Genomic DNA, 25,208 nt, shown 5'->3' on the forward strand with positions numbered 1-25,208 from the left:
CTTTGTACTGTCTTACTGAATAAATCTCTTTGTGTTTTTTTTTTTTCTTTGCAGCTGCGCTGTGAAATCTTTATGACGGCCTTTACTAGACAAAAAAAAAAACTTTCATCTGACTCCCATTAGTTGCCAAGCAGCTGCAACGTACTCAGTACAGATACAGTAATGTGCATAACCACTCCCTGAGCAAGAAGCAGGGCTGGAGCCTGAGTCAGCTGAGACATTGAACCATTTGCTGCTCCACCTACATTATTCTCTACATGCTCGGCTCTTTGTATTATTATTTTTTTTTTTAATTTGCATGCTTTATCCATGAGGAAGATTACTTTAAAAATTCCTCACTCCAACATCAAGGTACCAGGACCTGTCTGTAAGTCTGCATTTCACCATCTGAACATTTTATCGTAGCTTGAGGTATTCTTTTTACAGTACTTTGTAAATGAATTGCACTTTGAATTCCATGAACTGCTTTTCTTGTTTAAACAGATTTGTCAAGTGCAGTTCACTGACTTTATATATTGAAAGTCCACACTGCACTGGCATAGATGATGAAATAACCTAACCTTGTCTAAAATTAAACCTGCTAGGTCTGTATTTGAAAGTGCTGTATGAGTCGGATACGGTTGGCGTGTTCTAGTATTTAGTATTATTCACGCTGTTAGGGAAAACATGTTGTAATCTGCTTAGAGCAGCTGTTCCTTTTTTGCCCTGGAGGGACCCTTGAAACTGTTCAGGTCCCATGTTAAAATGCATGACATCTACAGCTCGCAGTTAGTGTGATCAGTAAGTTGAAAGTTTTAAAAATAAAATTTTGTGATTTTGTTTTAAAATCAGCAAAAGGGATGATACTTAGATAAATGACAAGTGTCAAGTGTGCTGCTGGTTGCTCTGTTCCTTGATATCTGCATTCCTCTGCTCTCTGCATACCTCTGCAACTCTGATCTTCCGGTGCTGCAGGGGTTATAACGAGGGCCAGCACCTATCACAGAGGGACATTTCATTCATCCACCCATCCTCCATTTATTCATTGTGGCAACTGATAGTACAGCTTCTATGAATGGAGCAGGGTCAGCACTTTTGACGAGTGCTCTTCACAGGTGGAGTTGCTCATTTTCACCCACTAAGCACAGGAAGGACTGAAGATTTCAAGGAGCACAGCAGCCACCAGCACATGAGATCAGGGCCATTAAAGGGGGGGGGGGGGGGAACCACTGTTACTCTTGTAGGGGGACCGAGCACACAGGGGGGGCCCACACAGGAAGGGGAATTAGTGATGGACAACAAATACAGAACTCTTCCTCCAGGAGCTGAAATCTCATCTCGCCTCCTCTCCCTGCTGCCAGCTTTTATCTGCTGAGAAAGGTACAGTTGTCCCTCACTAATCCCCCTCTCTGTGCGGCCCCCCTCCCAGCACTAGCTCTAATGTTAGCTTTGCTCCTGGGTTTATCTCTGTAACTTTGTTTCTCTTCCTCTGTCTCTCTGATCCTGGAGCTCCAACTGCCTAGCCTATATATTTTTTTCATTTTATCATCATTTTCATTTATAAACTCATTTTTTTCTTTTAGATTTAGCAGGAGTTATGTGGGTTATGTTATATTTGTGTCTGCTAATAATGATTTTATTGTATTTTTAGCTAAACATAGCTTTAATATTTTCTGTGGGGGGGGGGGAGCTGTCGGGTAGTCTGTATGGGTCCCCCGATTTCTATCAGCAGCCTTGCATGAGATTCTTGTCATTCATGTAACCATCCTTCCAGATGTTGATTTAAAAATAATGAAAAATGACTAAACTGTAGATTTAAATAAAAGAATGTGGCATACTTGACACTCAGATTTTAGATACCCATCTGCTGTATATGACAAAATTCTATCCAGAAACAATCTTGAACTAAATATTAATAACAGTCCAATAAACTCTTCCCTACGTATGTTTTGATGCAAAAGATTTGGAACAAGGTTAAACAATTACAGGATGCCTCTGGCTTCACTGGCTACAGCTGTATTTGGGATAATAGGTATTGCAAGGAGCTACAATGCATGTCGCGTGGGGCTCGGTGGAAGTGGACATGGAGTTACAACACTTGCACATTTTCTCCAATGGTAAATTATGTTTCTTCACAGAATGGCGGACTAAGTTTAGGCTTCCACAGTTGATGTATTTTTCTTACCTGCAGCTACAATATGCAGTTAGTGCACAATTTAGGGCACAATGGGGTGGAGCTTTATGGCTGCAATCCCCAGCCCTCATTTTTCACTATATGTCAGAGGTCTCCTATTACAAAGGATTTATATCCAGGTGCTATTCAATGCTGTTGTCAACTTTTCCAAAAAAGCTTTCCATCCAGGGTTCTAAGCAGTTGGGAGGGAGAAATGGGCACATTTGAGGAGGAACAGGGGGAGGAGGTCCCACAAAAGGTACAGATGTGTTCTCTCAATGCAGCACAGCGTTTGTCTCAACTGTATATTGTCTTACGGGTGCACACAGTGCGCTTCACAGGGCATTCTAGCCTTGCACCTGACCACTGGTCAGGTGCAAGGTTTTGCCAATTAAATCAGAGAGCACTGTCAGAGCCCTGTTTGGACAAAGTGGCAAAGTGATGATGACTTTCTCATGGCTCAGTGCTCAAAGCCCCTCCCCACACTTTAAAAGGTTCCTTCCCACAGGAAGCATTTGCAGTGGGAAGTTGGAGATGGATAGAGCAGGGCTCAGTTTGCTGCTAGCGAGTTAGTGTGAGTGCAGAGTGTTAGTGTATTGTTAGTATAGTGTGTCAGTATAATGTAGTGTATTAGTGTAGTGCAGTGTTTAACATTTAGTGCTGTATACAGTGCTGTATAACATTTTCTTTTTTTTTTTTTGTCCCCTGCCTGGCCCCTTTTTTTAAAATGTCAGCCACAGTTTTTTGACTGCAACGCTAGTGTTCAGCGTCAGCCTGCAATTTAAAGTGCACCATACATTTCATTCTATAAAGTGCATCCAGTCCCACATTTCCAAGTTTCTATTAAATTTGGGTAAAAAGTTCCCCCAGCTGCAGCATATTGCCAGGTTGGCTCCAGTGATGAGGATAGAGAGGGAGATGATGATGATGAAGTCAATGACACGACTTGGGTGCCGGATAGAGAAGAGGAGGAAAGCAAGAGGGAGAAAAAATCTCAACGAGGCAGGATGTCCTTCAGAGGCAGCCATCATGGAAGAGTAGAGAGCAGTCACCCTAATCCACCAGATTGTGGAGCTGTTATCTCCCCGCCCACTTCCCACAGCTCAGCTGTATTGGCTTTTTTTTAGCACATGTGCAGCTGATCACACTGTTGCAATTTGCAATCTCTGCCATAAGCAGATCAAGCGTGGCAAAAACACCAGCCATTTGGGTGCCACATGTTGAACAAGGCACCTTCCATCACTCAGTCCATTTGCAAAAGCACCTGAAAGCCACACACAAGGGACACAATTATTCTTCTCCTCACTCCTCACCTTTCATGTCTACCCCAGCTATATCTCATTACCACTCACCAGCCTCCACTGACAAGGATGATAGTATAGCAAAGGGTGTCACAGGTCCTTGCAACATGTCTGCCTGCAGCACACCACCAGATGTATAGTAGGCAATTTTTTTCTGCCCCAGCTGCTGCAGTGAAAAAAAATACATTCCCTGCCACCCACATGTCCTGCGTCTAAATTTCAGCTTGTCCAAATTGCTGGCTTTACAACTCCTGTCTTTCTGTCTGGTGGATTCTGCCCCCTTATGTGAATTTGCAGAATGTGCTGTACCACAATTGCAGGTTCCCTGTCGCTATTTCTTTGCATGTAAGGCAATTCCAACTGTGTACCATCTTGTGGAAGGCAATGCTTTGGCATCATTGGGCAAGGCAGTCAGCCGCAAGGTCCACATTACTGCTGAGACGTGGTCCAGAAGCATGGTCAGGGACGATACATTTAGTTCACAGCACAATGGGTCACCCTGCAGCAACTAGGAAGGGTGCAGGAAAGGGCTTAGGGCTGGAGCTTGTTTTGCTGCCACTTCTCCATATAGCTGGTGGTGATGATGAAAGATCTGTCAGCTCTAACCCCTCCACCTCCTTCTCCATGCCCTCCTGTGTTGGATTGTCCTAGGAACCACCAGTACCCCCTAAGTGTTGAAGGGGGCCATTCAACTTGTCATGCTAAAAGATGCCATGCAGTGCTTCAGCTAATCTGTCTAGGGGACAGGAGCCACACCCATGCAGAGATTCTTTCAGCTCTGCAGGGGCAGGCCCAGAGGTAGTTCATGCCACGAAATCTTGAGCCAATAATGTTGATGTGTGATAATGGCACTAAACTTCTGTCTGTCCATTGACAGGGAAAGTTGACACATGTGCCATGCCTGGCACATGTCCTCAATTTAGTGGCGCAGTGTTTCTTAAACAGGTACTCAGGTTTGCAAAATCTTCTAAGGCAGGCCAGAAGAGTCTGTAGCCAGTTTAGACGGTCATATTCAGTCAGTGTTCCGTTAGCTGAAATTCAGTGGAAATTCCACTTGCCCATAAACCGCCTGATTTGTGACATTCCCACCAGGTAGAACTCAACTTTGGTAATGCTACAGCGGCTGCACATGCAGCAGAGAGCCATCAACGAGTACTTGTGTGAGTATAGCACCAGGACAGCCTTAGGGCAGCTCTGCTCTTTTCCCCACTCCGATCGCTGCTGATAAAGGATGCATTAACTGTACCGTCACCATTTGAGGGATCAACAAGGATGGTGAGTCATGACCATGCATGCATCAGTGACACAATCCCTCTTGTGCTCCTGTTGGAGCATACTCTGCATGGCATTATGATCAGGGCATTCGAGGCAGTGCATTAGGAGGAAGAGGAGGACTTCCTTTTCTCTCAAGGCTTAATGCAGACAGCATTCTTGCGGCGCCACAGAACACACAAGAGGAGAGGAGAAGGATTTTGGCTGTTTTGGAGTCATAGAAGCAGAGGGAGACATATGTCAGACCTAAAGAGATGGTTTTCTGTCCCCAGAAAACTAAGTAATGTGTGGCTGGGAGGAGGCAGTTCTAGATACTGTAATCCTCAGTGACCCCCCAGGACTCTACTCTTCCCGAGGGGAAAATCTCAGAACACCTTTCCAGACTCTGGTAGGTTAAAGCCTAGAGCTAGTTTTAAGGCTAGTTTTAAGGCTTCTGTTGGCCAAAGGAGGAGCGGTGAAAAAGGGGGCAGCCTCATTGATGCATTTCAACATTTTTTTAGGCCTTGGTGCCCAGAGCTGACAGCTTCAGCTGAAGCATCTGCATTATACGGTGGAAGATTATGTAGGGGTGAAAAAAGAAATGAAGAGCTTTCCAGTAGATGATCCACTGGGTTACTGGGTCGTGAGAATAGACCACTGGCCAGAACTTGCCCAGTATGCATTTGTGCTGCTGGGCTGCCCTACATCCAGCGTGCTTTCCGAATGGGCATTTAGTGCTGCCAGAGGTTTTGTGACAGATAAAAGAGGGAGTCTGTCCACAGACTCTGTTGACCGGCTAGCATTTGTCAAAATGACTCAGTCCTGGGTTAGCAGCAGCTATCAAGCCCCTGATGCCGATGTCACTGATTAAGTGTTATTGGGATCTCAAACCTCAACAAGACTGTCTAGGCTGCCTAGCTTTGTGGGTGTTAATTTTGTCTGGAAATATTTTTTTGGTATAGGTTTAATGGGCAAAATTAACACCCAAAGACCAATTTTTCCACATCTGTTTGGCAGGTGCATCAAATTAACATTTTTTACAGCAAGGCTAATTCTTGCTTTCATCAAGAGTACCTCCAGAAGGTTATGGGATGAAGGCACCACCAACACCCAAAGCCCAATTTTTCCGCAACTGTTCATCCCGGGCATAAAATGTAATTTTTTTTACAATAAGGCTAATTCTTGCTTTCATCAAGAGTACCTCTAGAAGGTTACAGGGTGAAGGCACCACCAACACCCAAGCCCAATTTTTCTGCACCTGTTACTTCTATCCGAAGTCTGCAAAAGAGACACCATACTTTATCTAAAAATAAAAGTTAATCTTGGCCTGAGTGTACTATAATTTGGCTTCTTCACATAAGGCTTGCTCAATGTGGTGCAAAACTTTCTTATTTCCATCCAGTTTGCCAAAGAGACATCAGAATTTATCTATAAAATTTATAATCTTGCTCCGAGTGCATGTTTTTACAGCGCTTCACTTTTTTCACATTTTGTTATGTTACAGCCTTATTCCAAAATAATATCCCATAATGACAAAGTGAAAGAAGTTTGTTTGGAATCTTTGCACATTTATAAAAAATAAAAACCAAAACAAAAACACATGTACATAGGTATTCACAGGCTTTGCTCAATACTTTGTTTAAGCATCTTTGGCATCAATTACAGCCTCAAGTATTTTTGAGTATGATGCTACAAGCTTGGCAAACCAATTTTTGGGCAGTTTCTCCCTTTCTTCTTTGCAGGTCCTCTCAAGCTCGATCAGGTTGGATGGGGAGCTTCGGTGCAGAACCATTTTCTCTCCAGAGATGTTCAATCAGGTTCAAGTCTGGGCTCTGGCTGGGCCATTCAAGGGCATTCATAGAGTTATTCCGTAGCCGTACACCTTTGTTATCTTGGCTTGTGTGCTTAGGGCCATTGTCCTGTTGGAAGATGAACCTTTGCCCCAGTCTGAGGTCTAGAGCATTGCCGCATTTATCTTTCCCTCAATCCTGACTAGTCTCCCAGTTCCTGTCACTGAAAAACATCCCCACAGCATGATGCTGCCACTACCATGCTTCACTGTAGGGATGGTATTGGCCTGATTTCCTCCAGACATGACGCTTGCCATTTAGGCCAAAGAGTTCAATCTTTGTTTCAAAAGGCACTTCTCCCCGATCGCTCAGTTTGGCCCGACATCCCGCAATAGGAAGAGTCCTGGTGGTTTAAAACCTCTTCTATTTACGGATGATGGAGGCCACTGTGCTCCTGGGGGCCTTCAATGCTGCAGAATTTTTTTCTGTACCCTTCCCCAGATCTGTGCTTCGATTCAATTCTGTCTCAGAGGTCTACAGACAATTCCTTGGACTTCATGGTTTGGTTTGTGCTCGGACATGCACTGGTAACTGTGGGACCTTATCTACATACCTCCCAACTTTTTGAGATGGGAACGAGGGACACCTATTAGGAAAAGTATGTAGACATAAGACACACCCCTGCCATGCCCCCCTAAGGGTGAATTATACCAAAAACAAAAATTAGTTAAACCCACAATGCTTTTTTTTTACCACTTCTATTCCTTTATATTGGCTTTTGAAATGTGCAAATGCAACCATTTAGAAACTTGATAAAAGGTTTAGCATTGTAAAGCACTTTTTGATAGATAAATAGTAAATTTTTTATTTAAGTTTATGCATCAGACCAAAATAAGGGACAAAGGAGGAGGAATGAGGGACAGAGGGACTTTGTTTCAAATCAGGTACAGTCCTTGGAAATCAGGGACAGTTGGAAGCTATGTTATCTAAGCAGGTGTGAGCCTTTCCAAATCATGTCCAATCAAATGAATTTGCCATTGGTGGACTCCAATCAAGTTGTAGAAACATCTCAAGGATGATCAGTGGAAACAGGGTGCACCTGAGCTCAACTCTGAGTGTCATGGCAAAGCCTGTGAATATTTATGTACATGTGATTTTTTTTTTCATCTTTTATTTTTAATAAATGTGCAAAGATTTCCAACAAACTTTTTTCACATTGTCATTATGGGGTATTGTTTGTAGAATTTTGAGGAAAATAATGAATTTAATCCATTTTCTAATAAGGCTGTAACAACAAAATGTGGGAAAAAGTGAAGCGCTTTGAATACTTTAACTCTATAAAAATGTCTCCCTCTAATTGGTGTCACCGTTGTTGGATGGCACCACACTTGTTTTATACATACTAATGAGAATCAACCCTAAACCAGAACAAGACATTAGGGTCTTATGCACACGGGGGTAAGAGGCCAGGAACAACATAAAATCAATCATATTTTAACACTTTGAAAACCCGCTGCATACAACCACCCATAGACATGAATGGCAGTGTGTAGCTGTATGCAGGTACATGCTGGTACTCACCTGCATTCAGGTAATATGACCATACACTATACTCAAGTGTATGCGAATACTGGCATTTAGCTGCTTACAGCCATGCACTGTCATTCATGTCTATAGGTGTCTGTAAACAGCATCTGGGCTTCCCAGGTGCAGAAATATACCTGGTTTTATGTATGTAGTCTCATACATCCATGTGCATGAGGCCTTAGAGAACAAAAGTTCAGTGGCTTTGGAGGAATGTACAGGTCTCCTCAGTACATATACATGTCACAGCCTTACATACACTTCTATATAGCATTTATATGCACAATTTTCTCCAACATAAGTCAATAAATACTATATTTTTTACCTTCAACTGTAAATATAGTTCCATCCACCTTCACTAGCCATTTATTTCATTCACTTTCCCTACAGCATAAATACTGTATATATTAATCTCTCTCCACCTTTTCTACCATAAATTCGGTACTCTCCTCTCACAACAGCCGTGGTGCTAATATACAGGTGCATCTCAAAATTTAGAATATCATCAAAAAGTTAATTTATTTCAGTAATTCATTTTATAAAGTGAAACTCATATCTTATATACAGTATCTCACAAAAGTGAGTACACTCCTCACATTTTTGTAAATATTTTATTATATCTTTTTATGTGACAACACTAAAGAAATGACACTTTGCTACAATGTAAAGTAGTGAGTGCACAGCTTGTATAACAGTGTAAATTTGCTGTCCCCTCAAAATAACTCAACACACAGCTATTAATGTCTAAACCGCTGGCAACAAAAGTGAGTACACCCCTAAGTGAAAATGTCCAAATAGGGCCCAAACTGTCAATATTTTGTGTGGCCACCATTATTTTCCAGCACTGCCTTAACTCTTATGGCATGGAGTTCACCAGAGCTTCACAGGTTGCCACTGGAGTCCTCTTTCACTCCTCCATGACGACATCACGGAGCTGGTGGATGTTAGAGACCTTGCGCTCCTCCACCTTACATTTGCGGATACCCCACAGATGCTCAATAGGGTTTAGGTCTGGAGACATGCTTGGCCAGTCCATCACCATTACCCTCAGCTTCTTTAGCAAGGCAGTGGTCGCCTTGGAGGTGTGTTTGGGGTCGTTATCATGTTGGAATACTGCCCTGCGGCCCAGTCTCCATAGGGGGGGGATCATGCTTCAGTATGTCACAGTACATGTTGGCATTCATGGTTCCCTCAATTAACTGTAGCTCCCCAGTGCCAGCAGCACTCATGAAGCCCCAGACCATGACACTCCCACCACCATGCTTGACTGTAGGCAAGACACACTTGTCTTTGTACTCCTCACTTGGTTGCGGCCAAACACGCTTGACACCATTTGAACCAAAAAAGTTTATCTTGGTCTCATCAGACCACAGGTCATGGTTGTTGTAATAATCCATGTCCTTAGTCTGCTTGTCTTCAGTAAACTGTTTGCAGGCTTTCTTGTGCATCTTCTTTAGAAGAGGCTTTCTTCTGGGACGACAGCCATGCAGACCAATTTGATGCAGTGTGCTGCGTATGGTCTGAGCACTGACAGGCTGACCCCCACCCCTTCAACCTCTGAAGCAAAACTGGTAGCACTCATACATCTTTTTCCCAAAGACAACCTCTGGATATGGCGCTGAACATGTGCACTCAACTTCTTTGGTCGACCATGGCAAGGCCTGTTCTGAGTGGAACCTGTCCTGTTAAACCGCTGTATGGTCTTGACCACCGTGCTGCAGCTCAGTTTCAGGGTCTTGGCAAACTTCTTATAGCCTAGGCCATCTTTATGTAGAGCAACAATTCTTTTTTTCAGATCCCCAGAGAGTTCTTTGCCATGAGGTGCCACGTTGAACTTCCAGTGACCAGTATGAGAGAGAGAGAACGATAACAGCAAATTGAACACACCTGCTCCCCATTCACATCTAAGACCTTGTAACACGAATGAGTCACATGACACTGAGGAGGGAAAATGGCTAATTGGGCCCAATTTGGACATTTTCACTTAGGGATGTACTCACTTTTGTTGCCAGCGGTTTAGACATTAATGACTGTGTGTTGATTTATTTTGAGGGGACAGCAAATTTACACTTTTATACAAGCTGTACACCAGGGGTCTCCAAACTATGGCCCTCCAGTTGTTCAGGAACTACACTTCCCATCATGCCTAGTAATGTCTGTGAATGTTAAAGTTTTACAATGCCTCATGGGACGTGTAGTTCGGCAACAGCTGGAGGGCCATAGTTTGGAGATCCCTGCTGTACACTCACTAGTTAACATTGTAGCAGAGTGTCACTTATTCAGTGTTGTCACAGGAAAAGATATAATAAAATATTTACAGAAATGTGAGCGGTGTACTCGCTTTTGTGAGATACTGTAGATGTGTTACACACAGAGTGATATATATTAAGAATTTATTTCCTTTCATTTTGATGATTATGACTTACAGCTAGTGCAGTGTTAATTTTGGCAGAAAATTTCAATTTAGTTTTAGTCTTAGTCTTAGGACTAAAATGGCATTTTAGTTTTAGTCCCATTTTAGTCTTCTGCAAGTGTTTTAGTTTTAGTCATATTTAGTCAGCTCAGCAACCTGGGCTTCCATAACACCTCAGCAGTGCCACAGGCTGATCGCCTCCATGCCACACCACATTGATGCAGTAATTCATGCAAAAGGAGCCCCGACCAAGTATTGAGTGCATACTATTTTTTTTAGTCTTATCTAATATTCTAATTTTCTGAGATACTGAATTTTGGGTTTTCACTAGCTCAGTGTTAATTTCATTGACTAAAACCGACTAAACCATTTTCGTCGACTAAATTAACACAATTTTAGTCGACTAAAATACGACTAAAACTAAAACAATTCAGATGACTAAAATACGACTAAAACTAAAATGGCATTTTAGTCTTAAGACTAAAATACGACTAAAACTAAAATGGCATTTTAGTCAAAAGACTATAACTAAAACTAAATTGAAATGTGCTGCCAAAATTAACACTGGTGCATGCTCAAAGCTTAATACCATAAATAATAACATATTAGATTTTTCACTCCAGGACCAGCAGTAGTATATAATAAGTTTGGAAAATGTAGAGAAATGCTTAAATAATGCATTACAAATTACAATTGAACTACACCCATTCGATTATAGATGACTAAAATGAGTTTTGGTCGACTAAAATGTAGGACGTTTTAGTAGACTAAAATGTAGGACGTTTTAGTAGACTAAAATGTACTGGAGTTTTAGTCGACTAAATACGACTAAAACTAAAACACTTGCAGAAGACTAAAATGGGACTAAAACTAAAATGCCATTTTAGTCCTAAGACTAAGACTAAAACTAAATTGAAATTTGCTGCCAAAATTAACACTGTATTGGTGTCACTTAAGGGGAGATTTACTAAACCTAGAGTGTGCAAAATCTGGTGCAGCTGTGCATGGCAGCCAACCAGTTTCTAACTTCAGCTTGTTTAATTAAGCTTTGACAATAAAACCTGGAAGCGGATTGGTTTCTATGCAGAGCTGCACCAGATTTTGCACGCTCCTGTTTTTTACATAGTTTCATAGTAGGTGAGGTTGAATAAAGACAACAGTCCATCCAGTTCAAACTGTTTAGGTGTGTGTGGCCGTAATCATCTCTCATACCCCTGAATGTTCTTCTCCTTGAGTTGTACGTCTAAGAGTCTTTTGAAAGCCACCATACTTCCCGCAGAAACCACCTCTTGTGGTAGAGAATTCCACAATCTTGTTGCCCTAACAGTAAAGAACCCCCCACGTTGCCTGAGGTTAAAACGCTTCTCCTCTAATCGCATTGTATGCCCTCGAGTTCTCATGCAATCCTTTCGACTGAATAGCTTTTTTTCTATGCTGAGATCACCATTAAGATATTTATAAATTGCTATCATGTCCCCTCTCAGGCGTCTCTTCTCCAGGGAGAATAAATCGAGCGATTGCAGACGCTCTTCATAATTAAGGTCCTCCAATCCCCTAATTAGTTTAGTTGCCCTTCTCTGGACGCTATCCGGCTCCAACACATCCCTCCTGAGGACTGGTGACCAGAACTGGACAGAATACTCCAGATGCGGTCGGACCAGAGTTTTATAAAGTGGTAGGATTATAGTTTTATCTCTGGAATACATCCCTTTCTCTAGGCATGATAATATTCTGCCGGCTTTGGCAGCTGCCACTTGACATTGCATGCCATTGCCTAGTCTATCCTCTACCAAGACTCCCAGATCTTTCTCCATTTTTGATTCCCCCAAAGGTTCCGCCCCTTAAGTGTATTGTGCTTTTATGTTTTTAGTCCCCAAGTGCTAAACCTTACACTTCTCCACATTAAACCTCATTCGTTGCCCATTCTGTTATTTTGTCCAAGTCATTCTGTAGGATATCTGCTTCATGCTTTGCAGTTATTGCCCTGCCCAATTTTGTGTCATCTGCAAAAACTGATATCGAACTACTGATCCCGTCCTCAATGCAGTTTATGAATAAATTGAACAAGGTTGGTCCCAGGACCCCACTTACCACCTCAGACCAGTCTGAGTATGCGCTGTTTATTACCACCCTTTGGACACGCCCTTTTAGCCAGTTCCGTATCCAAGAGTAAACCCTGCTGTCGATGTCTGCAGACCTTATTTTATAAATTAAGCGCTTGTGGGGAACTGTATCAAACGCCTTAGTGAAATCCAGGTACACCACATCCACTGGTCTGCCCCTATCTAGCTCACAGCTCACCTCCTCGTAGAATGTTAAGAGATTGGTTTGACAAAAACACCCCTTAGTAAATCAATCCCTTAGTGTCAGATTTGTCCGCCGCAATGTGGCAGTCCTGTTAAAATTGCTGATCGCCGCCATTACTAGTAAAAAAAATTCCATAAATCTATCTCATACTTTGTAGACGCAAACTACCGTATATACTCGAGTATAAGCCGAGTTTTTCAGCATGTTTTTTCATGCTGAAAATGCACCCCTCGGCTTATACTCGAGTCACTGACTGGAGTGTCTTTTTAAAAATGGCGCCGCTCGGCGCCGACGTGTCACTGCGCATGTGCCGCATGCCCGGAAATAGCCAAACGTGTTCAGCTTTTCCCGAGCATCGGTGGCGCATTTGCGGTGATGTATGGCGGCGCAGGGTGGCGCGATTTTTAAATCGAAGACGGCCCCTCACCGACAGGTAAGTGAGATGCCTCCGCAGCCCCTGTATTTCCTCATGCAGTGCTGCGGGCATGGTACAGGACATTCTCCTGTACCATGCCCGCAGCACTGCATCTCCTGTGCCATGCCTGTAATTACTGTGCCATGCCTATACCTACTGTGCCATGCCTATACATACTGTGCCATGCCTATACATACTGTGCCATGCCTGTACATACTGTGCCATGCCTATACCATCACCTGTACTATGCCTATACCATCACCTGTGCCATGCCTGTACCATGACCTGTGCCATGCCTGTACCATGACCTGTGCCATGCCTGTACCGTGACCTGTGCCATGCCTGTACCGTGACCTGTGCCATGCCTGTACCATGACCTGTAACATGCATGTACCATGACCTGTGCCATGCCTATACCTTCACCTGTGCCATGCCTGTACCATCACCTGTGCCCTGACCTGTGCCATGCCCTTACCATGACCTGTGCAATGCCTGTACTATGACCTGCGCCATCTCCTGTACCATGCCCGCAGCCCCTATTTTGTGTCTCGTGGTGGTCCAGTTGGGTCCAGTAGCTGCAGCATTTCCCACCCTAGGCTTATACTCGAGTCAATAAGTTTTCCCACTTTTTTGTGGCAAAAGTAGGGGTCTCGGCTTATATTCGGGTCGGCTTATACTCGAGTATATACGGTAATCAATATACACTTATTTGGATTTTTTTTACCAAAAATATATAGCAGAATACACATTGACCTAAATTGATGAATACATTTGATTTTTTAAATTTTTTAATGGCTGCGTTTTATAGCATAAAGTGAACAAATATATATATATCTTTTAAAACTGTCTTTTTTTGTTTATAGCGCAAAAAATAAAAACCGCAGACGTGGACAAATACCACCAAAACAAAGTTCTCTTTGTGGGAAATAAAGGACATTTCATTTGGTACAGCATATCACGTCTGTGCAATTGTCAGTTAACCACTTCAATACAGGGCACTTTCACCCCCTTCCTGCCCAGGCCAATTTTCAGCTTTTAGCGCTGTTGCATTTTGAATGACAATTAAGCGGTCATGCAACACTACCTAAACCAAATTTATGTCATTTTTTTCCCACAAATAGAGCTTTATTTTGGTGGTATTTGATCACCGCAAGGTTTTTTATTTTTTGCTAAACAAATAAAAAAAACTAAAAGTTTGAAAAAAAAAAGTTTTTTGTTTATGTTATAAAATTTTGTAAATAAATGTTTTTTCCTGCACTGATGAGCACTGATGAGGCTGCACTGACAGGCACTGATGAGGAGGCATTGATGGGGTGGCACTGATGATGCGGCACGAATATGCAGCATTGATAGGCACTGATAGGCGGCACTGATAGGTAGCACTGATATGCAGCATTGGTGGACACTGATAGGCAGCACTGATGGGCACTAATAGGCGGCACTGATGGGCACTGATAGGTGACACTGATAGGCACTAATAGGCGGCACTGATGGGCACTGATAGGCGGGCCTAATGGGCGCTGATAGGCGGCACTGATGGGCACTGATAGGCGGCACTGATAGGCGGCAATGATGGGCACTGGTGGGTGGCACTGGTAGATGGCAATGATGGGCAGCACTGATGAGGAGGGCACTGACAGGCTTCCTGCGCACTGATTAGCATCCCTGGTGGCCATAGATGGGCATCCCTGGTGGCCATAGGTGGGCATCCCTGGTGGCCATGGGTGGGCAATCCCTGGTGGCTCTAGTGGCATCCCCCAAGGGTCTGCACTGATAATCCATGCTCTGATTACCAGCAAAGACCCCCCCTGTAAGGAGAGCCACCGATCGACTCTCCTCTACTCGCGCCTGTCAGGCATGAACTCAACGGCACTTCCTATTTACTATGTGACCAGCTGTGATTGGACACAGCTGGTCACATGATAAAGAGCCTACGTCATAGGCTCTTTAACGGGATCGGAGATGCGGTGTGCGAGTGACACACCGCACCACCGCTCTACGGTCTGTCCTGCTAGACGTCATATGACGCCCAGCCAGGATAGAGCAACCACTTTGCGGCTGTCATTTTGCTATATGACAGGCGAGAAGTGGTTAAAGTAACGCAGTGTCGTATCACAAAAAATGGACTGGTCATGGTGTTACTTTAATAATTTTGACCACTAGATGGCACATAATGTCATATTATTCTGTGTCTTTTCTAAGTTTTTCTACATTTAGTTTTTTCTACATATTGTGGTTCATACCAAATCTGTAGTTTATATTTTTCATTACCATTATCTTTTTAGTGTTATGGCGGATTTACATCTTTTGCCCGTCCTGTCTGGGCAGTTTCATGCACTGACACATTTTCTCCTCACTTCCTGGTTATCCAGGTTAGGTGGTGCTTCCGCCTTCACCATATTAGATTGTGATGTTGTGCTTCCGCCCTTCCTTTTTTGAGGTTGAGTTATGCACATGTAGCCCTGTAGAGTTACACAGGCTGTATTATCTGAAATGCCCAGTAGATGGCAGATGGACTCAGTATGCTGTTAATTAAACATTGAGCATTTGATCACAGGACTTGGCTTTTTCAGTCACATGATTGTGGCATCATCACAGTGTGACCAGGAAGTGGTGTGTGAGGAAAGACTGAGGGAGATAGACACCAGCTCTGGATTTCTTCTTATCCTTCTGCTCAGAATTTTCACCTATTAATGTCCTGGGAGGACTTCCTGCACAGTTCTGAGGAAGGAGGTCATGGAAGACTTCTATAAGTTACCACATGCTCAGCCAGAGAAAGGACATGCGACTAGCTGTGAAAGACTGCTGCACAGAGATAGAACCCTGCTGAGAGAACTTGCTTCACCCAAGACCACACCAGCTGAGAGAGGGGCCTGCTTTCAAAGACACGCACTGAGTCCAGACGTCTGGTGAATCCAGTGAGAGGAGACTGCAGTGGACTGACCTGGTTAATTGCGTTTCTGAGGGTAAGCCAAGCCTCTCCCTGTATCACCACAGGGCACCTGTCTCCTCACTCTCAGTAAAGACTCTGAGGTCCAGAGTGGACATTGCACAGCTCAGGCTGCTTCAGTGACACTGCGGAGCAGGACTTATAAGGGCCCCAACTCTCCTATGTGCACCAACAGCCATTAGGGTGAAGATAAGGGGTTGGGACGCAGGTGTGCTAGTGGGTGAGGAAAATACACATTGCATTATTATCTGTGTTACTCTATTGTATTTTCCCATGTATGTTGGTTCATTTGCTACTTACGATATAAAGTTAGTTCCAGTTAGGCTGTGTCAGTCTCGTTGCACCAAGTATGTTCCCAGTGGGACCCCACATCCCTACCCCGGATGCCCCACTGGGTGGAGGCACTGCCGCAGACATGTACCCCAGCTCCCAGATAGCGGAGGCTCAGGATCCGCCTGTCAGGCATAGTGAGTTAACTAGGTTTAGGGACCCCAAAGACATTAGGGGGCGCCCTCAAAACCCCGTTACACACAGTTCATTTTTGTTTTTGTTTTTACTTTCCGGGTTGCCAGGTAATGCTGTGCTTCCGCCCTTTACATTTGTGGTGTTGGGTTTCCGCCCTGTCACTCTGTTGATTGGGGGAACGGCACACCGCCCTTTCATTCTATGGGGGATATAGAGGTGTGTGTGTGTGTGTCACATCTGGTAACCACGTCCCAGACGACGTCAACCTATGACTAAACGCATCGGGCGGTACCAGACGTGACGTCAACATGCCCCCTATCCGTGCCGGCTCTGTTCGCTCCAGGGAGGATGCAGGACACCGCAGTCCTCTTACCAGCCTTTTGGAAAACTATGTCCATGCGCTTTTACCTCCTTCCTTTGTAAGTGATATTTTAAATAAAGCTTTTTATACTGTTTACTGGATTCCACCCTTCTATTTCTTTCAAACGTCATTGTTACCTGATCTTGCTGGATGTCTGACTGAATTTTGAGGATTATTTATCTGGAAGGTGATCCACGCCACCCCGAGACCCGGGTTTCAGTTATATGCTTTGCGTTCTTGGGGCCACTTCATTAGTTTGAATGGCCATGGATTTCTGGTTAGCAGCCTCCTTACCCCGTTGCACGTGGGTGTCCCCTCTTGTTTCCTGCTGCTTTCATGAGAGAAGGAATCTTTGGATCATCTTATACTCGCTTGGACTTGTGGTGCACTCCTGGGTTCATTTTTTCTTCCTGTATGGACTTCTATTTTACAAACCTGCATGTTTTTTGATTATATTTTCATCACATTGTCATCACATTATTATCTCATTTGTATTGCTGTCACTTTTGTGATATATATCACTTGTTGTTTTAGCGCGGCACATTTTGTTTATACATTAGGGGGTAAAACCTTCCGGGCTGAAGTGGTTAAACCAGTTATTGGTACTTTTGGCAGTGTGGATAGGTGCCAAGTCCTGCTGGAAAATGAAATCAGCATCTCCATTAGGGCTGGTAAGCAGAAGGAAGCATGAAGTGCTCTAGAATTTCCTGGTACAGGGCTGTGCTGACTTTGGACTTGATAAAACACAGTGGACCAACACCAGCAGATGACATGGCTCCCCAAATCATCACTGGCTGTGGAAACTTCATACTGGACCTCATGCAACTTGGATTCTGTGCCTCTCCACTCTTCCTCCAGGCTCTGGGGCCTTGATTTTCAAATTAAATGCAACATTTTCCACAGTCCGTGATGATTTGGAGAGCCATGTCATCTGCTGGTGTTGGTCCACTGTGTTTTATCAAGTCCAAAGTCAGCGCAGCCCTCTATCAGGAAATTCTAGAATGCTTCTTGCTTCCCTCTGTTGACCAGCTTTATGGAGATGCTGATTTATTTTTCCAGCAGGACTTGGCACCTGCCAAAAATACCATTACCTGTTTAATGATCATGGTATCACCATGCTGCCTGACCTAAACTCCATAGAGAATCTAAGGGGTATTGTCAAGAGGAAGATGAGAGAAACCAGACCCAACAATGCAGACAAGCTGAAGGCCGCTATCAAGGCAACCTGGGTTACCATAACACCATAACAGCAGTACCACAGGCTGATCACCCCAATGCCCCACCACATTGATGCAGTAATTCATGCAATAGGAGCCCTGACCAAGTATTGAGTGCATACTATACTGTACATGGACATACTTTTCAGTAAGCCAACACTTCTGTATTAAAAATCCTTTTTGAACTGAATTACTAAAATAAATTACCTTTTTGACGATATGCTAATTTTTTTAGATGCACCTGTATGTTCTGTGCTTCTTTACTAGTCTCAGCTTCTAATAGAAGACACACAGATACTACATATAGAAAGGAAAGAGTCATTAAACAAGCAGATAAGCAGCAGCTAAAGTTGATAGTGGTCATTTTAAATACATTTAATGGAAAAAAAAATACTGAATAGGATTATTTTATGCACTTTGGAGGTATATATGTAAAGTATGTTGGTAATGTTTAATTTGCTGCTAAACTGGTTTGGGACACAACCTACCTACTGAGCCATTCCAGTTTTCATTGGTTGTAAACCCACTTTAAAGACTTTTACCTATAGGTAAGTCTATATTAAGGCTTACCTATAGGTGCTATAAATATCTCCTAAACATGTACCGTTTAGGAGATATTTACAGTGCATGCAGCCGATGACGTCAGTGCATGCGCTCTGAAGGAACGGCCACCCGTGCCGTTCCTTCAGAGCCCTGTGCTGTGAACGGCGGCTCCCGCACGCATGTGCGGGAGTGATGTAATCGCGCCTCTGGCCAATCAGATGGCAGGAGGACACAAACCAGGAAGCAGGAGCTGAACATGTCCTGTCGCTGAGCGGGCGGAACTGCGGGGGCTTCGTTTTAAGGTAAGTACTTCATAATGAGCTAGTATGCGATGCATACAAGCTCATTATGCCTTTGTCTTTACAGGTTTTTTTTTCTCATTTTTTTTTAGAGGGTTTACTTCCTCTTTAATTCTGTGCTTCTGGCAGTTTACCCCTATAGCTGTAATTACAGGTCTGTTAGGATGCAGGACAGCATAAGGTTAACCATCCCTTGAAGCCAGCAGTGTAGATTCAGTGTAGAAGATTGCACAGCACAAAATCATGTAACAAGAGCCAACAGTCCTACCTCAACGCATTTTGAAAGATCAGATGAGTCTGTCTTTAAAACAGTATTCTATCCCAAACCAAAAATGTAATCTATTGCAGCTTACCAATTATTAGATTTGGTGGCTGAATTAGTTTTCTTTCTTTTTTTTGTCTCTTTCCCTCTGTTCTGACCTGGTGATCTGGACAGTATTACACCTCCTGTATTAGAGTACCCCCACTCTGGATGAAGGGGCACGGGTGGCACATTTGAACAGCAGCCTTGTCAGTCTCGGGCAGTGATGGCAAACCTTGGCACCCCAGATAGCTACACCGCAGAGTGCATGAGCATCAGTTCCAAAACATCTGGGGTGCCAAGGTTTGCCATCACTGGTCTAAGGTAAGGGGAGAGTTAGATGTACTATTTAAATACACTAGCAAACTGAAGTTAAACTCCAACTAACACTTTATAAGCTGTATAACAACAGTTTGTTTTTCTTTTGGGATAAAGATTTTAACTTAAATATATAAATTGGAACACTGTAAGCACCCCTGTCAGTGTTGAATGGTTTGCCTCATTCCTATAACTGATCTATCTCCAAGAGAGCTTGTTCTTTTGAAAAACAACAGACGTACTGGCTGTATCACCTGGTGAATCTAGAAGAAAGTTAGCCTAAAAAAAAAATAATGCCACCATGACATCTAAAAAATTTTTAAGCTGCAAAAAAATAAATGTTTGCTTTTGGATTCAATACTGCTTCAAGGATTTGATGAAGGGTAAATTAAATAGACTTCATTAAGATGTAAGCCATATCTGTATGATATTTTGTTTTTAAAGCACTGTGCATCATGAACAATTACCATGCTTTTCTCTTTTAGAAAACAGTTTTTGCATCTCAGTGCTGTTGATTTCCTTGCGTCATTTTGCAGTCACTTTATGTCTACATGCTATTGCTCCATCATAAGTTGCATGTAATGGTTTAGGAAGGGCTTGCTCATGGTGACAACAGTATAGCATGCTTGCATAGGACATATGAACGCACATCAGCATGTATTTGACAGATTGACAGTGCAGGAAAACAGTAAGGAGACTGGGACAGAGCATTGTCACCTTATAACAAGTAGGATTACCAGGTATTATTTAAAAGCTTCAGATTTAAGATTTTGAAAATTACTTTTTAAATGACATTAACATTTTTAATATTACATGAGATTTTAGTAACTGAATTTACATCTATTTTAAATAGATTTAAACTAAAAAAGTAAAACTAGACAATACATAGATGTATTCTACAGTTATCAACAAAATTAAAAAACAGAAAACATTAAAGACAATAAATCAAGGCTCCCTCAAACAGCTGGCCAATGCACCAATACCAGTAGATCTTGGACAATTACGCAAGTCTTTAGATCAGTAGTCTCCATACTGCGACTCTGGAGCCAGATGTGGCTCTTTGCTTGCTTTTAACTGGTCCTTGGGGCATTATTCCCCCACCATAAACAACAGTGGTGCATAATACCTGCCACTGACACGACAACAGAGCACAATTTCCCCCACTGACACCCACAATGGGGCACTATTCTTCCCACTGACACCAATGATGGGACACTCCTTCTCCTACTGACACCAATGATGGGGCACAATTCCTCCCACTAATACCAATAATAGGCACTATTCCTTCCACTGACACCATTGATGGGGCACTATTCCTCCCACTGACATCAATGATGGGGCACTATTCCTCCCACTAATACCAAAGATGAGGCATTGTTTACTCCCACTGACACCAGGACATTTTCTACTCCTGCTGGCTACAGTCGCCCCCCCCCCCCCCCCAATTTTCGAAGGACAGTAAACTGGCCCTTTGTTTAGAAAGTTTGGACACTGCTTTAGATTATCAGTGACTCTGATTGAACATTTATCCTCTCCATATGCAAAAACTACATGGCCAGTGTTGTGGCATTGGTTATGGGATCTGCTTCTGTCAAGAGAACCAATTTCTATTTATCCAACAAGAGGTATTGTGAATGCTGAAACATATAACCTTTGTGCTAGCAGATACCACCTGGCCAATGTTTTAGCATTGATCATGTGACCTCTTTCTGAAGCTTGATTTTCAGTTTTCCAACAAAAGGTACATTTTTAACATCAATATTGTTCTATAGATGAGAGCAATGAACCAATGCGCTAACTAATGAATATAAATGTGCAAAAAGAACAATAGCAGCTAATTTCTATAGTGTTACCACATACAATAAATTATATAAGGGGGGGGGGGGATCAGCGCTATTGTAAACAAATGATAATATTATATTAAGGGTCAACATATATCAATGTGTTCAAATCCAATAATGTGCATACATAAAAAACATGGTAAAAGTGAAAAACACAGGTAAAAAAAAATCACACATGAATGGTGCTATAAATGTGAAAAAAATATTCCCAAAAAAAAGTTTATATTGAAAGTCCATAAAATTGTAAAGAAAAGTGTCAGAGTTGCTGAAAGCACAGATATGTGATGACAATCAATACTAAAGGAGTGGCACTTATCCACCTATAAGTGCAATGGCTGCTCACCTCAATGAAGGATAATATGCGCATTCAAAATAATCCCAAGATGGAACAAATCCTCAACATCGGTAAATAATCTGCTCATGGACAGCAAGCAGACCTCTCCATAGTGTAGTATATCAAAGCAGAAATGTATTCATAAAAAAATAGTAACTTACAATTAGATATAAGATTGCAGATGGAGAGTAGATGGGACCGCGGGGTCCCCAGATCATGTAGTGTCTCTGAATGTGAAACTTCCGGTCTCGGCAAAAAAAAAAAAAGGAAGTGAGGTCACATGGCTCCTTCCGACACGTTGCGTCACAACACTTTATCAAACCGTACTATAAATACAGCCTTACGCACTGATTTACTGATTGATTCAACTTTTTTCCTAGGGTTGTACTTTAAAGCCACAGCCATTCACCAGCAAATATTTGGTCTTTGAAACATTCTTGTTTGTAAGATTATAACAATTAACTGAAATTATTTGTTTTACAGAATTAAAATGAAAATGCCATATTTCACCTGGGTATTTATATTATGGACATTGAACACAATCAGTCTCTCCCCCGTATGTGCTGCAAATCGCTGCAGAGTATTTCAAGAAAAAGCTGACTGCAGTCATCTGGAACTGTTTACCATACCTTCTGACCTCCCTGTTAACATTAAAGTTCTAGATTTGTCCCACAATCGCCTAAAGCAATTACCTGCAGCCAATCTCTCCAGATATGGTCAGCTTGAACATCTAGATGTTGGCTATAACACTCTCCATATTTTTGAGCCAGCATTATGTGAACAGCTGCCTTTATTGAGGATACTGAATCTACAGCACAATGAGTTTACCAAGATTTTAGAAAAGGCCTTCTCGTCCTGCACAAACCTTACTGAACTACACCTGAATTCTAATGGAGTGAAAGAAATAACTGGAAACCCTTTTAAAAACCTGCAGGTACATTCTATTATGATGTGTGTACCGTATATCTAAAGCCTTTACTTTTTTAGCTTTGATAAGAGTAGGAATAGCCTAGAACACCATCAGCTGTTTATTGTTCTCTCTTTGCTATTGAGAGATGGTAAATCCAAAGCTTCACAGTTGTTTCTTGAAAAGTAAATCTTCCATGTGAACACTTATTCCAGGGACAATTTTCTAAAGACTAGTACACACCATGAGTTTTTTTAGTTCAACCCCCAAAAAAACCTGACAGCTCTGATCGTAGCCGCTGTACTAACAATCTGATGTTAGTACAGCAATCTCCCCTACTGAGCTGTTGTGTTCTGACAGGGGGATGGCCCCCCCTGCCAGAACACATCGGGAGCTGGTCGGCTGCTGGTTTTCCAGCATGCACGTCCGATGTGGCCATTTTTGCCAGCTTCTGTCAGACTGGCTGCCATACACATGGAATATTTGTTGGCTGGTTTTTATTGAACCGGCCAATGTCGCCAGACATTCAGCCCGTGTGTACTAGGCTTAAGAAGGGCTTTTCCCCTCACTTTGGAGAGAGCTCCTCTTACATCCGGTAAAGGAAGTACTTAAAGAGTAACTCCACTTTTGTTGAGAAAAAAACATTCTCTGGGTGATCTATGTACATTGCAAGGATTTTAACAAACTTTGTTGCAGATTCCTACCTTTTGTTATTCTGAATAAATAACTGTTTGTTTGTCTGTGTCCATGTACTGAGTAAATCTGTATGGGAGTGATTTCATAATTATCAATCAGCTGCTGCATCTGCATGGCTCTCATGAGGAAGGTGGTAGGATCTGCATCCCTTTAGATGTGATTTCCCTTTGATACTATCTCTCCAAAAATGACATTTTCATTGCAGGGGATGCCACAAATCTGACCTGTATCTTAGTGCAGATTTTTTGGAAAATCAGTCCAATACAGATTCAGCAAGCCAATCACACAAGCAGGAAATTACATATCTGGGAGGCGTTTTGTACACCATCTGTGTACACAACATCTCCAGGTAGCCATATTGCATTGCATTTTACAGAAAATTACAGTGCTGCAGATTGAAAAGGAAAGGTAATTTTTTGTAACATTGTGTTGCAATTGTATATGCTATATATTTTTTTTTAATTGCTAATTTTTCCCATGATTATGGAGTTACCCTTAACCACTTGCTGACCACCCTATAGCAGTTTTACAGGCTACAGTTCCATTTTTGTAAATATTTTATGATATCTTTTCATGTGACAACACTGAAGAAATGAGAATTTGCTGCAATGTAAAGTAGTGAGTGTACAGCTTGTATAACAGTGTAAATTTGTTGTCCCCTCAAAATAACTCAACAAACAGTCATTAATGACTAGACTGCTGGCAACAAAAGTGAGTACACTCCTAAGTAAAAATGTCCAAATTGGGCCCAATCAGCAATTTTCCCTCCCTGGTGTCATGTGACTCATTAGTGTTACAATGTCTCAGGTGTGAATGAGGAGCAGGTGTGTTAAATTTGGTGTTATTATCACTCTCACTCTCTCATACTGGACAGTGGAAGTTCAACATGGCACCTCATGGCAAAAAACTCTCTGAGGATCTAAAAAAAAAATAATTTTTGCTCTACATAGGGATGGCCTAGGCTATAAGAAGATTGCCAAGACCCTGAAACTGAACCGCAGCACGGTGGCCAAGATCATATAGCTGTTTAACAGGAAAGGTTCCACTCAGAACAGGCCTCGCCATGGTTGACCAAAGAAGTGGAGTGCACATGCTCATCATCATATCCAGAGTTTGTCTTTGGGAAATAGGCGAATGAGCGCTGCCAGCATTGCTGCAGAGGTTGGAGGGGTTGGGGGCAGCCTGTCAGTGCTCAGACCATACGTCACACACTGCATCAAATTGGTCTGCATGGCTGTCATCCCAGAAGGAAGCCTCTTCTAAAGATGACGCACAAGAAAGGCTGCAATTAGTTTGCTGAAGACAAGCAGAATAAGGACATGGATTACTGGAACCATGTCCTGTGGTCTGATGAGACCAAGATAAACGTATTTGGTCCTGATGGTGTCAAGCGTGTGTGGCGGCAACCAGGTGAGGAGTACAAAGCCAATTGTGTCTTGCCTACAGTCAAGCATGGCAGTGGGAGTGTCATGGTCTGGGGCTGCATGAGTGCTGCTGGCCCTGGGGAGCTACAGTTCATTGAGGGAACCATGAATGCCAACATGTGCTGTGACATACTGAAGCGGAGCATGATCCTCTCCCTTCAGAGACTGGGCCACAGGACAGTATTCCAACATGAAAACGACCCCAAACACACCTCCAAGAAGACCACTGCCTTGCTCAAGAAGCTGAGGGTAAAGGAGATGGACTGGCCAAGCATGTCTCTAGACCTAAACCCTACTGAGCATCTGTGGGGCATCCTCAAACCGAAGGTAGAGGAGCGC

General features: G+C 42.8%; 1 protein-coding gene across 1 annotated transcript in view; it reads left to right on the forward strand.

Annotated features, from left to right (window-relative positions):
• The first annotated feature begins 234 nt into the window (after positions 1–234).
• Positions 235–25,208, forward strand: part of TLR3 (toll like receptor 3) — a 54,706-nt gene continuing 29,732 nt past the window's right edge. Inside the window, exons 1-2 of the mRNA XM_082245584.1 lie at positions 235–367; positions 22,326–22,776. Coding sequence (XP_082101710.1) covers positions 22,333–22,776 — 444 coding nt within the window. The 5' untranslated portion in view covers positions 235–367; positions 22,326–22,332. The remainder of the gene's footprint in view (positions 368–22,325; positions 22,777–25,208) is intronic.

This window comes from Pelophylax lessonae (genome assembly GCF_965119305.1).
Source record: "Pelophylax lessonae genome assembly, chromosome: 1".
In the NCBI taxonomy this organism is placed as follows: domain Eukaryota; kingdom Metazoa; phylum Chordata; class Amphibia; order Anura; family Ranidae; genus Pelophylax; species Pelophylax lessonae.